The sequence below is a fragment of the Heteronotia binoei genome, chromosome 8 (assembly GCF_032191835.1).
Source record: "Heteronotia binoei isolate CCM8104 ecotype False Entrance Well chromosome 8, APGP_CSIRO_Hbin_v1, whole genome shotgun sequence".
Classification (NCBI taxonomy): Eukaryota; Metazoa; Chordata; class Lepidosauria; order Squamata; family Gekkonidae; genus Heteronotia; species Heteronotia binoei.
Genome location: NC_083230.1, coordinates 104942964 through 104956314, shown reverse-complemented (window position 1 = coordinate 104956314; position 13351 = coordinate 104942964). Strand labels below are relative to the sequence as shown.

The following is a 13351-nucleotide window of genomic DNA, read 5'->3' as shown; positions in this document are numbered from 1 at the left end:
TAAATTGTTCAGGGTGGTGAGAGCCAGAGAGGATTGTGAGGAACACCAAAGGGATCTGTTGAGGCTGGGTGAGTGGGCGTCAACGTGGCAGATGAGGTTCAATGTGGCCAAGTGCAAAGTAATGCACATTGGGGCCAAGAATCCCAGCTACAAATACAAGTTGATGGGGTGTGAACTGGCAGAGACTGACCAAGAGAGAGATCTTGGGGTCGTGGTAGATAACTCACTGAAAATGTCAAGACAGTGTGTGATTGCAATACAAAAGGCCAACGCCATGCTGGGAATTATTAGGAAGGGAATTGAAAACAAATCAGCCAGTATCATAATTCCCCTCTATAAATCAATGGTGCGGTCTCATTTGGAATACTGTGTGCAGTTCTGGTCACCGCACCTCAAAAAGGATATTATAGCACTGGGAAAAGTCCAGAAAAGGGCAACTAGAATGATTAAAGGTTAAATGAAGAAAGGTTGAAACACTTGGGGCTCTTTAGCTTGGAGAAACGTCAACTGTGCGGTGACATGATAGAGGTTTACAGGATAATGCGTGGGATGGAGAAAGTAGCAAAAGAAGTACTTTTCTCCCTTTCTCACAGTACAAGAACTCGTGGGCATTTGATGAAATTGCTGAGCAGCCAGGTTAAAACAGATAAAAGGAAGTACTTCTTCGCCCAAAGGGTGATTAGCATGTGGAATTCACTGCCAGAGGAGGTGGTGGCGGCTACAAGCATAGACAGCTTCAAGAGGGGGTTAGCTAAAAATATGGAGCAGAGGTCCATCAGTAGCTATTAGCCACAGTGTGTGTGTGTGTGTGTATTAATTATTATTTTTTATTTTGGCCACTGTGTGACACAGAGTGTTGGACTGGATGGCCATTGGCCTGATCCAACATGGCTTCTCTTACGTTCAGGAGTTTCCCAACCTGCAGCTGGTACCTCTGCTGGCACGAGACATGTGTAGGATGGACCCTTGGAAACAAGTTTTGCTCCAAAACTATGCAAAACTGCTTTTCAGCATATAAGAACTTGTCTCCTCCCTCCACTTCATTATAGCAGACAATCCTAGAGGAATATTGCAAGTTTTATGCATCTTTAGGAACTACAGACCCGTTCTGCCTCCCTCCTTGTGCCTTCAAAGAATGTGAGGGAGTTGGGTCAGCCCTGATTAGGCTTCAGAATGAACTGGACATATGTTGTCCTCACGCTTAGCATCTCCTTGGAATTCCCCTAGGGGGCACTCCGGATATATTTAAAATCATTACCGCAGCCTTTCTGTGCACTCTTGGCCTCACTGTGTGTGTTTTCTTCCTTGTAGGCTTCTCTGGGGCTTTTGCTGCCGTGTGCGACCTGCTGAGAGGGAAGGACTTATCAGCACTGGAGTGCTTCAGGAACCACAATTCAAAACATTTAGCTTTATCAGATGTAAGGTGAGCAAACTGGATTTTGTCAGGCCTGTGTAAGTGGGGCTAGGTGGCTGGGTGAGGGAATGCCTTGATATTCTTGACCACTCAAGTGGGGAGTTTTGGACAGGAGTGGAGCTCCAGAACCTCTAAATTTTATTGTGCTCTTTCTTACTTACCCCTCTCCCCCCGAAAAAATACTCGCTTCTGGGCTCCATTGTTCCAGCCCCCTGTGAGAATTTTGCTGAACTCTACGATTTGACAAACTTTCTAATATTTTTCCCCACAAAAAGAAGGAAAAATAACCAAAACATATAAAGCAGACAGATGTAAATCTTCATCATGCTGCTGTGGTCACATAGGAGAAAGTAATTTTAAAAGTATGATGGGAATAAGGTTTGATTATGACAATTATAATTTAAGAAGCATTTTAAGGTAGTTGCTGAGCTGATATCATTTAGTACACCTTCTGATGATGTCAGGGGTGTGTGGCATATGCAAATGAATCGTGCTAATGAGCTCCAGCACCTCTTTTTCTACAAAATAACCCCTGCTTGTAACAGCAGTTTATTCCTTTAGTGGTGGATTCAGATCCAGTAGCACCTTATGACCGACAGGTTTCTCAGAGTGTGAACTTTCGTTTAGTTAGATATTTTTGTACAAATGAGCTTTGACCTTCGAAAGTTCCCTCTTAAGTTGATCTCTAAGATGCTACAGGGCTCAAATCTTGCTTTCTATTGCAGAACATATGGCTGCCCTCTGAAACTTATTTCCCGTCGGTTCATGTATCCTAGAATTTGGGATTGGGGCTTTTCCCAAGTGAGTGACTTTTTCCCATAGTTAAACCAAAGGATTCCATTATTAAGCTGTGACCTTTATGTCCAGCATGTTGAGATGCTGAAATCTGTTTCCACTGGAGCAGCCTACTAGATGACTTTTGCAACTGATGAAGAGAAACTGAAACACCACAATCTCTGGAGTGGGTGTTTTGCTGCCATCTGAGTTGTATTGGAACTACAGTGTTACTTTGTTCAGTACTCAACTTGCCTTATGTGTTCACAGATTTGTAAACAGTTTCAGGGTGCCTGTGAGCACTATAAATTGAAAAATCTTTGTTGTACACCACCAACATAATTTTATTGTATATTTTGCAATATAGGAATTTACAGTGATGTATTTTTTGTGATGGTAATTTAGTTAGCTTGTTTCTTGGCAGTGTTGCTTATTTGCATGTCCTGAACAATAAAATCTGGAAATCACCTTGCAAGAGGTGGTTTTCCGAGGTAGGTCTGAAACATTCACCGTCTGAGCTTCTTCCTTTTTTTTCTTTTTCTGTCTCCCCTTTAAAAACAAACTTTATTTAATGCTTACAATTACAACCATGACATGTCCGTCCCATTCACATTATCACTTGGTAACCTGGGAGCCCACCAGTAAAGCTGAGGAAAAGAGAGACTGTTTGGGAGAAAGAGACGCAGAGATCTATTGATAATTCTCCTTTTTGCAGGAGGAGGATCTCCGAAGATTAAGAATTCACCCAAGTGCCTTGTTTCAGCAGTCAGAATGAATCAGGTGGGATCCTCAGACTGCTCTTGTGAACAATGTGTACATTTGTCTCCTGAAGAAATAAGACTTGTGTGTGTTTGAAGGGGAAAGGGAAGCCTGTCTTCAGATGCCTTTCATAGAGACTTGTTTCTCTCTCCTGCTCTCTCCCCCTTCTTGTAGAAAGATCTTGTCTCCCTTGGTGCGTGGGCACTGGGTTTGATTCCCTACTCCTTCACATGCAGCCAGCTGGATGACCCTGGGTCAGTCACAGTTTTTTCAAAGCTCTCAGCCCCACCTACCTCACAGAGTGTCCCTTGTGGGGAGAGGAAGGGAAGGCGATTGTAAGCTGCTCCGAGAGTCCTTTGAGTAGTGAAGGGCAGGGTATAAAACCAACTCCTCCTCCTCCTGTCGCTTCAGGGAGTTTGTTGGATGTCCGGGCGACAGCCCAGATTGTTGGTTTTGATTATAGACAATAAAACTCTGTGGGGAAAGGAAACTATGCATCCAACTGCTAAATCTAGGTAATCCATATTCTACAAAACGGAAAACTGAAATCTGTGATGAGTACACATTTTTCAAAGGAGCTTAACAGGTTATACTGAAAATAGTTACTTCAGGCGCATCCAGAGACTTTAAAGGCTAGAAGCTTGCTCTTTAGGAAACTGAATTCTGAGCCAGATACCCACATTCCATGCTCCTGTGGGATCACAATATCAGAATAGCCTAGAGCACAGCTTCTAAATGCAATGATAATCCCCTACACATGGAAGATGATGATATTGGATTTATGTCACACCCTATACACTGAATCTCTGAGCAGTCAATCTCCTTTATCTTTCTCCCTCCCCCCCACAACAGACACCCTGTAAGGTGGGTGGGGCTGAGAGAGCTCTTACAACAGCTGCCCTTTCAAGGACAACTCCTATGAGAACTACGGCGGACCCAAGGCCATTCTGGCAGCTGCAAGTGGAGGCGTGGGGAATCAAACTCGGTTCTCCCAGATAAGAGTCCACGCACTTAACCACTATACCAAACTGGCTCTAGAGGGCTTCTTACCTGCAGATGTCTTCATAAATGGCTGCATTCTGCCTCACTTCACCTTTGAGCATTCCCTTCCCTGCTCTTCAGTCATGGATCATAATACTCTTGTCCTCAGCCAAGTCACAGAAATGCCTCCAAGGTGCCAGACTATGCAGTGGCCAAGACAGGTAGCTCCAAGGATTTCTTCCTAACCCCAGGCTGTGCATTTGTGGCTTCCTCTCTCTTAGCAACACACAGTTGCTTTCGACAGGTTTGTTTGAGGCAGCGGTACAGCTGCAAAACCCCACCCTCTCCTCCCTTATGCCTCTGACTTAGGAGAAGAAGAAAGTCGTGTGCTGCTAATCTAATGTCTGAATTGGGATGGGGTGGGGGGTGGTTTAGATGTGGTGGCTGTACTGTGAGTGTCCCAGTACTTTTGATAGGCTGGAAATTGCTAGTAGCTTGGAAACTGGGAAGTGTTTGCTTTGGCATACTAGCAGGCATGGGAATACTCGGTGTTCCAACACACACCCCTTCAGACTTGAAACTTAATTTTTCTTGGAACAGATTTCTCAAAAAAAGAGAACTTTTAAATTCAAGTTACAATCTTTAGCCAGGAACACCATCACTGCTGCAGTTTCCTCATAGTATTTATAAAGCACGTCATCCAAAAAGTGCCCCCAAACGCAGTGTTATTTACTCAGAGATCTCAGTGTGGTGCCCATAAGTGCCACAGTGCCTACCACTGTGTTTCCTGGTGCCTCGTTGTCAGTGGTTTGGTGTTGTGGTTAAATGCATGGACTCTTATCTGGGAGAACTGGGTTTGATTCTCCACTCCTCCACTTGCAGCTGTTGGAATGGCCTTGGGTCAGCCATAGCTCTCACAGAGCTGTCCTGGAAAGGGCAGCTTCTGTGAGAGCTCTCTCAGTCCCACCCACCTCACAGGGTGTCTGTTGTGGGGGGAGGGGAAGGTAAAGGAGATTGTGAGCTGCCCTGATATTCAGAGTGAAGGGCGGGATATAAATCCAATGGCTTCTTCATCTTCTTTACCAAAGCAATCCTGGATTTCCTCCACTTCACTTCAGAAGACCTCTCAAGACTTTGCCTTTGCATCTGCAGCGTATTTGGACACAAGCTGCCACCATAATAGGAAACTCTTAACATTTTGCTGAACTGCCCACATTTTGTGATTGGTTCCAATCCCCACGGCAGCCATTTTATGGTTAGATATGTCCCTCCATCCCCTGTCTGGGGTGACTCAGGCAAACCCAACCTGATTTGCCTGATCTGTGTAACTCAGGTTTATTTAATGCTGTTGTTATAACTTGGGGTCCTATGTATAAAGAAAGTTGAGAGGGTGGGTTTTTTTTTTACTGAATCTAACTGTAGTCATGGAATATGAATAATAATAATGTGGAAGTGGGGGGTAGAGGTTTGTGTCGTGCACTGAGGTTGGAGTATGTTGCCTCCCAGATACGGATCCAGACTCACTTCCATTGACTGACCTTGAGAGCGGCCACAGATCGTTGTTGCAGAGGTGGCTCATTTTTAAATAATTCCAAAACTGTCCTGATGAGTTTGCATGAGTGATACTTGCACCCAGGGCTTTTTTTTTGTAGCAGGAACTCCTTTGCATATTAGGCCACACACCCCTGATGTAGCCAGTCCTCCCAAGAGTTTACAGTAGGCCCTGTAAGCTCCTGGAGGATTGGCTACATAAGGGGTGTGGCATAATATGCAAAGGAGTTCCTGCTACAAAACAAGCCCTACTTGCACCTCTTCCTATCTACCCATTTTTACTCTGTTTGGGTCTAGGGTGCATGCTAGCTGCCTTACCGCCAATTGTGTAGATGTGTGTTTTTCTTTTTCTCTCTGTCTCCTAGGGATTTGATGGCAATAGCTTGGTGGAGTACTCCGTTACTAGCGTCCTTTTGTACAGCTTTTTGGAAAAGTCCAGCAACTGTAATTTTGGGCCTCAGCTCAGTGCTCTGGGAAACCAGCTGAAGGCTTCAAAGTCGTTCCATAATGAGGGATATTGTGAAGGGGATCTGCAGACAGATGGCAACCGGCCTGGGCGATTCCAGGGCATAGAGCCAGGTGAGGATGATTCTTAAACCGTGATGTGGGATGCTGTAGAACAGAGGTCCCCAACATGGTGAATGCGGGCGCCGTGGTTTTTGTGACACCCACCAAGTGCTTTTAGAAAGTGGGCAGGACTAGGTGCAGCAATTGCTCAGCAGGGCTTTGACTGGCTGTGCAGATTTAAAAGCATCCTGTTAAACAGAACTTCCTTCCAGTATGTTGAAGAGGTGCTATCAGAGTTATAAATAAAACCTCACTCCCTGACATTTTGTGATTTTGTCCACCTGCAACGGCCATTTTGTGGTTGGCTCCAGCTCCTGTGGAAGCCATTTTGTGGTTGTGCCCACTGCCCTGTGCCAGAATTCTAGAGGTGCCCACAGGTACAAAAAGGTTGGAGAGCCATGCTGTGGGAGCGGGGGTCCATTCTGCCGAGAAGAGCTGCTTCAGCCCTGGAGTGCCATGATTGTCTCCTTATATGCAACAAACAGGGAAGGGAGGATTATGGTAAAAGCAGGTACAACTTGCCAGCTTTGGCACTCTAAAGGGTGCCCTTTGGATTTTTGATGTGCTTAATTAATCCAGCAGGCGCCTTTTTGAAAGTCATCACTTCCCCCAACATTTCACCATTATGCTGTTAGCCATCAACCACATGCTGTTGGGTAGTTTTGCCACCTATGTCTGTAAGATTGTTTACTGTGCTGCTCCTGATTTTGTATTGTTTTTATTCTATTATTTTAACTCTGTTCGGTTTTACTGTTGTAAGCCGCCCTGAGCCCACTTGCGGGATGGGGCAGGATATAAATCCAAAAATTAAAATTAAATTGTGATTTGCTCAAGAGGGGGAATTGCAGTCAAGGTCTTACACAAACAACATAACCATGCTTGGGTAGTAAATATTTGCTGGAGACCAAGACCAAGATAATTCATGCTATAGCATTCCTGATTACTATGCATGCATGCGAAAGCTGGACAGTAAAGAAAGCTGACAAGAAGAAAATTACTTCCTTTGAAATGTGGAACTGGAGGAGGGTTTTATAGATACCATGGACTGCTGAGAAGACAGCAGTGGGCTCTAGCTCAAATCAAGCTTGAACTCTTCCTGGAAGCTAAAATAACTAAACTATCGTTCTTTGGTCACATTGTGAGAAGACAGGACTTGGTAGAAAAAGTCAGTCATGCTAGAAAAAGTTGTAAGCAGCATAAAAAGAGGAAGGCCCAATGTGAGACGGATCGACCCAGTCAAGGAAGCCACGGCCCTCAGTTTGCAAGACCTGAGCAAGGCTTTTAATAATAGGACATTTTGGAGGTCTTCAATTCATGGATTATCTTTTCCAGCAGACCTACTGATGCTTCTGGGGTTTTCACTGTCCCAGGATGGCTTTTGAACTAGGAATGCCATTTGTTTGACTCTCCTCTTTCCTATTCAACTCTAGGAGATGAAGAAATTTTCCGAAATGTTGGAGCTCAGTTGGCTGAAATTGGGGACCGGCTGGCACTGGAGATTGAACCGTCATTAATGAATGGTCTTGTGCAGCAGTTTAGGGCAGAGAACTTTTCTAGAGAGGTGAGAAAGGAGGGGAAAGGTGGGCTTGTAAATATGACATTTGAGAGTTTCATCTCCTAGAATAAGGAAGGTCCTGTATTCGAATAACCATCATGTGACATCAAAAAAGTCTTTTAGAGAGTCCTTCCTAACATCGCAGGGAGCACTTGGTAAATAGAGTTAGATTGATGTCTAGTTATTTCAGCTTTTCCAACTAAATTCATTCCAGAAATCTGCAGAGGATAGGGGAAACTCTTACTTCTTCGGAGAAGATGCTTTGGGGAAGGGATCTTACCAGAATGCTGAGATACCAGTTTACCCACTTCCGGTCTATAATCTCCCAAGTTCACTCCCAGAGGCTTTACATACCCTTCCTTAGTTAACTAGCCTAAAGGACAAAGTTATTGATATAAGGCAAGATAATTTTTTAGAATCCCCCAGATCAAAACATAAGGAATAGAATCATAGATTCATAGAGTTGGAAGGGACCTCCAGGGTCATCTAGTCCAACCCCCTGTACAATGCAGGAAACTCACAAACACCTCCCCCTAAATTCACAGGATCTTCATTGCTGTCAGATGACCATCTAGCCTGTTTAAATACCTCCAAGGAAGGAGAGCCTACCACCTCCTGAGGAAGCCTGTTCCATTGAGGAACCGCTCTAACAGTTAGGAAGTTCTTCCTAATGTTGAGCCGGAAACTTTTCTGATTTAATTTCAACCCATTGGTTCTGGTCCTACCTTCTGGGGCCACAGAAAACAATTGCACACCATCCTCTATAGGACAGCCCTTCAGGTACCTGAAGATGGTGATCATATCACCTCTCAGCTGCCTCCTCTCCAGGCTAAATACTTCACCAAAGTTTAACGAGCACGAGGTTGTAGTTAGCAAAAAAGGATTACTGTTTTTAACTTGATAAACCTGCCCCTAACTGATCGTCAAGCATACTTGATCGCAGAGGGATCCACAGCAAAAGGCCATTGGCTCCAAATTAGAAATCCAGCGATTCTCTCTTATACAAAGAGGTCCAAATGTGGATTTCAGTTTTCTCCGTGTCTCTCATTGGAAATTGAGGCTTCCAGTCCCTGACAATTGACTTGGCTTGTATGTTTATAATATAATTGAACTGGAGAACTGATCTGAGGTCACACTGATCCTGTGGCCTACTGCATTACTACTGTATTGTGGCGCTGTATTGTGGCGCTGCTTTTGTGCTATACCATCTTGCTCTATATCATCTGCTGAATTAACTTGTTGCACTTTACCGAATGTTGAAGCTGATTTTATTGTGATTTTATCTTTAATTGTACTCTGCTCTGAGCCCCCAAATGGGGGAATGGGCGGAATAGAAATAAACTAATAATACTCTGTTAGGATTATTGATATGGTTTTTTTGCATTAGGGTATAATGCAGAGCAAGTCTTGGCTTCTCTGTCAGTGCACATTTGGGTGTTTTGACACAATCTGGAGTTATCTGAAACTAAGGGCAGGAGAGTACAAAGCCCCCGTTATATCTCTTAAGTGTTTCACGTATATTTTTGTAATCCTTACACTGGTCTAATGATTGAACCAAGTGGGCAGCTGTGTTGGTCTGAAGCAACAGAACAAGGTAGGAGTAAAGTTGTACCTTTAAGGCCAAGGAACTTTTATTCAGAATGTAAGCTTTCTTGTGCTCTAAGCACACTTCATCAGAAAATAGGCTGGAATGCCAAACAGTCCTTAATATAAAGAGAGTGGGCAGTGAATTAGTATATAAAATCATGGAAATGTTTGTTAGCAGATTAAGAGAAGCACAATTTGGGGTCTGGTGATTGTTAGTTTATGTTAACTGGGCTGCATCAACAAGGGGGCAATAAAAGTCAGAATAGCAGATTGATGTCTATGTGAAATGCCATAAATAGCCAGTATGGGAGGCCATATTGTAGTTGGAGAACTGATGCTGAGCTCCCTGGTGAGTATTTGGCACAGGCCAGATTTGAATTGAAAATAATTTTCTTAGCCACTATCATACATCAGCTGTTGGATCTTGGTTTTTAGCAAATGAGCAATTCTTAAAAGTGTAATCCCAGACATTTTTCTGGAATGGATTCAGCCTCCTTTTATGAATTGGTTTCAATACTAAAAGTTAACATGAGTGTGGGCAGAGTGGTTAAAAGTTTTGGAGAACCTCAATTTTATCAAAATGTCCCCAAAACACAGGGTACCATGAGATCCTGAAGTTACTCCATGGTGGTTGGCAGGGCCTTTTTTGTAGAAAAACCCCAGCAGGAACTCATTTTCATATTAGGCCACACCCCAATATCACCATTGTTTAGCATAGGGCTTTTCTGTAGAAAAAGCCCAGCAGCTTATTTGCATATTAGGGCACACCCCCTGATGCCAAGGCAGCGGGAACTGCGTTCCTGCTTTTACAAAAAAAGCCCTGGTTGTTGGCCTGGAGAATGGAGTGAAAGTGGTAATGAGGGGTGAAAAAATTGGGAACTAGCAAGGAACAGATGAGATTTTTCTCCATTGTGGATCCCCGTTTGTTACTATGTGACTCTGAAGATCAGCTAGTTATTTCGTGGAAGAAAAACTGCTGAAAAGGCAATGTTTTCTGTTCTGTTTCTTCAGGAAATAATCCGGTATCTGTCTGAGGCAGTGCAGACGCTGGCGAGGAGGATGCCAATGGAAATGGATCCAGAGCGAACCATGTTAGTGGCAGCCATGGTGCTGGCCCGAAATGTAGCAAATACAGTTCCGTCTCTTCTTCATCGGGTGTTTGTTTCAACTGTGAACTACATCAACTACAACCTCAGGGATCATGTGAACAACTTGGCACCCGAGGTAGTTAAAAGAAAAATACAAATGCCGTATTTTAATTCTCTCCATAGAGTATTGTAGCCGTTGGAGGTTGGGTAGGGATAAACCCCTTATTTAACTGTGTGAAGGCCATGCTGTCATTTAATGCAAAAAAACTAAAAGGTAGCAAGGGCTTCATTAGTCCCCGGTTTCATATTCTGTGCTGCAAGTGGCAACTTGCAGATGAAACATCTGACAAGATTCAGTGCAGCGCAGACAAAGAAGGCAACTTCAGTCCAAGCACCAATTTGATTATGTATCTAATGTATGTGCCCAGATCTGCTCTACCACTGAGCCACCATCCCTTCCCTAAATGATACACATCTGAAGCAGCCCAAAATATGGCAGTCTTTCTTTGGCCTGGGATTGTCAAGTACGAGCGAGTGACCTGAATTGATCCCTCTGATGGCCATTATTTAGCACTGTCTGGGAGAACCAGGTTTGATTCCCCACTCCTCCACTTGCAGCTGCTGGAATGGCCTTGGGTCAGGCATAGCTCTTGTAGGAGTTGTCCTCAAAAGGATAGCTTCTGGCAGAGCTCTCTCAGCCCCACCCACCTCACAGGGTGTCTGTTGTGGGGGAAGGAGATAAAGGAGATTATAAGCCGCTCTGAGATTCGGAGTGGAAGGTGGGATATAAATCCAATATCTTCTACTATCATTTGGGCAGTGGCACTTTGCAGAGTACAAGAAGACAGGGCTGAACCCGAGGACATTACAATCTAAAATTCACCAGAGGAAATGGAGATGAACGGGGGACAAATGTGCAGTAATTTCATTTGCACAGGCCTGTACTGCTGCAGAGAAGTGATGGTAACGGTGATCCTTCTAAGCTGAGTTAGTGTGAGCTAGCTCACATTTTTCTAGTCTCTGGCTCACACATTTTTGTCTTTGCTCTGGGCCCATTTTTCCTGAGCTAACTAATTTATGCAGTAGCTCACAACGTAGAATTTTTGCTCACAAAACTCCACAGCTTAGAGAGGAGTCTTGGGTGGTGAGATGCCAAATTGGTTTTAATGTAAATACTATGTAAAAAAAGTGGATCCTGCAGACACTGTCCCCTTGAGGTGAGGTACTTGTCCTGCCTTGATAGCAAGCCTATTGGGTCAACTTGTGAGTAGGAAACATCCAGGAAGCAGCATGGCTGCCAATGAATATAATAATGGTGGGGTTGTTGTATGTAACTGACTCAGCTCTTCTGTTTCTTTCCTAGGGTTAAGCAAACACATTCGGTCTTCCAGAAGGAAAAAAAATCCTGTTCTTAAATTTCCAAAAGCTATCTTAGTTCCCCCCCCCCCTTTTAAATGCAATTGTGGTAAGAATTTAATAGCAGTTAGCTGCAGTGTTCTGTTTACCTTTGTGTTATTTTGCTTTTAAAAAAAAAATAAACTTGAGACCCTTGATGTTACTTTTTCATCTCAGGTGTGAGATAACAAATGAACTCTCATACTCAGGGGAACAGAGAGCGTATCAGTCCCTGGCCAACTGAGTAGAAGTTAATGCTTTGGGAGAAAGGGGTAGGCACATTGTTTCCTGCACTTGTGAACTGGGTCAGGGCATCAGGAATTGCTTGCAAAAACTAAAACCTCAATACAATGTGGCTGAAACCAAACTGGATATACTTGATTCTATCATCAGCTTTAATTTGTACAGCAGCATTAGTCCTGCCAGTGTCCACTGTCATTCTTGGCTAATAATTTCCTCAAACACTAATGTGAATGAGGCTTTAAGCGGGGTGTGTGTGTGTGTTATGCATGCTGCCATTATCCTTGGATCTAGAGTCAGTTCAGGTGGAGACTGGCTCAAGGCAGGAATCTCTGAAACCTCTTTTTCCCCTTTCCCCCCTTCCTGTCACCATCACTTCAGGCAGTTTATTTTGTATAACCAGCCTCTGAAGTTGCTTATTGGTGTAACTCTAATATGTTTTTTAAAAAATAAAAATCCGTTTACCAGCTATCAACTGTGGAACCATTGTTTGGTACTTACACAGGGGGCACTGTCTTAGGAGGACCAGTTTAGTGAAGTGGTTAAGAGTGCAGACTCTTAATCTGGAAGAACTGGGTTTGATTCCTCACTCCTCCACATGCAGCCAGCTGCTGGGTGATCTTGGGCCAGTCACCTGAGCTCTCTCAGCCCCACCTACCTCCCAAGGTGTCTGTTGTGGGAAGAGGAAGGGAAGGAGATTGTAAGCAGCTCTGAAACTCCGAGTGAACAGCGAGGTATAAATCCAATCTCTTCTAAGAGGAGAAGAGGTCTAGAGTCACTTTCTTTGTATTCTGCCAAAAAAAGTACTACAGGGGTAAAAGATACATCCCAGGGGGATTTCAAGGTTTAAGTTCATGGCAGAGATGGAAATTGAATGAGAGTTTGGATGATGAGCTTGGAAGCACCAGAATTTAAAGATCTCAGAACTCCTGCCCCGGCACCTATTTTAGAAAGGTTGCTTTTTTTGACATTGCACTCAATTTGGCCAGCTGCTGCTTTTTGAGCTTTATAAAAACCAGCCAGGAGTCTCCAACCATTTAGAATCTGTGCAGCATCTTTGAAATTCTTGCAATAGCATGGTAGATGCAGTCCTACCTGTCTGCCACAGAAAGTAGTGACCAGCCACAAACTGGCTACCACAGCTTCCCTTCAGTCACACCATGAACAACCTTGTGCTGTGGTGGCAGTTGCTGCCAAAGCAACATTTTTAAAAAAATCTGCACAACCAGTTAAATCTCCAGTTTGTCAGCCCCTATGGAAGGGGTGGGAAGGAGGGGGTGGGTGGGAAGGACCCTTTGTGTATGGTACAAAGAAATTCCTCTTTATTTTTTTTCCAAAATTGACTTTTATTAAAAGTGCAACTGGGGTGGTGGTGGTGGAGGCATGGTCTTACAGCAGAGCCCCCCTCCCCCCTTAGAAGGGAAAAAAATGTGCAGCCCC

The 13351-nt window shown here is 44.0% G+C and overlaps 1 protein-coding gene across 1 annotated transcript in view; it reads left to right on the top strand.

Annotated features, from left to right (window-relative positions):
* The window catches only part of BID (BH3 interacting domain death agonist), a 32050-nt gene extending 19668 nt beyond the window's left edge, over positions 1 to 12382 (top strand). The window contains exons 2-7 of the mRNA XM_060245794.1: positions 1312 to 1423; positions 2904 to 2968; positions 5845 to 6058; positions 7477 to 7607; positions 10200 to 10412; positions 11640 to 12382. Of these exons, the coding sequence (XP_060101777.1) occupies positions 2960 to 2968; positions 5845 to 6058; positions 7477 to 7607; positions 10200 to 10412; positions 11640 to 11645 (573 nt within the window). The 5' untranslated portion in view covers positions 1312 to 1423; positions 2904 to 2959 and the 3' untranslated portion in view covers positions 11646 to 12382. The remainder of the gene's footprint in view (positions 1 to 1311; positions 1424 to 2903; positions 2969 to 5844; positions 6059 to 7476; positions 7608 to 10199; positions 10413 to 11639) is intronic.
* Positions 12383 to 13351: the final 969 nt, after the last annotated feature.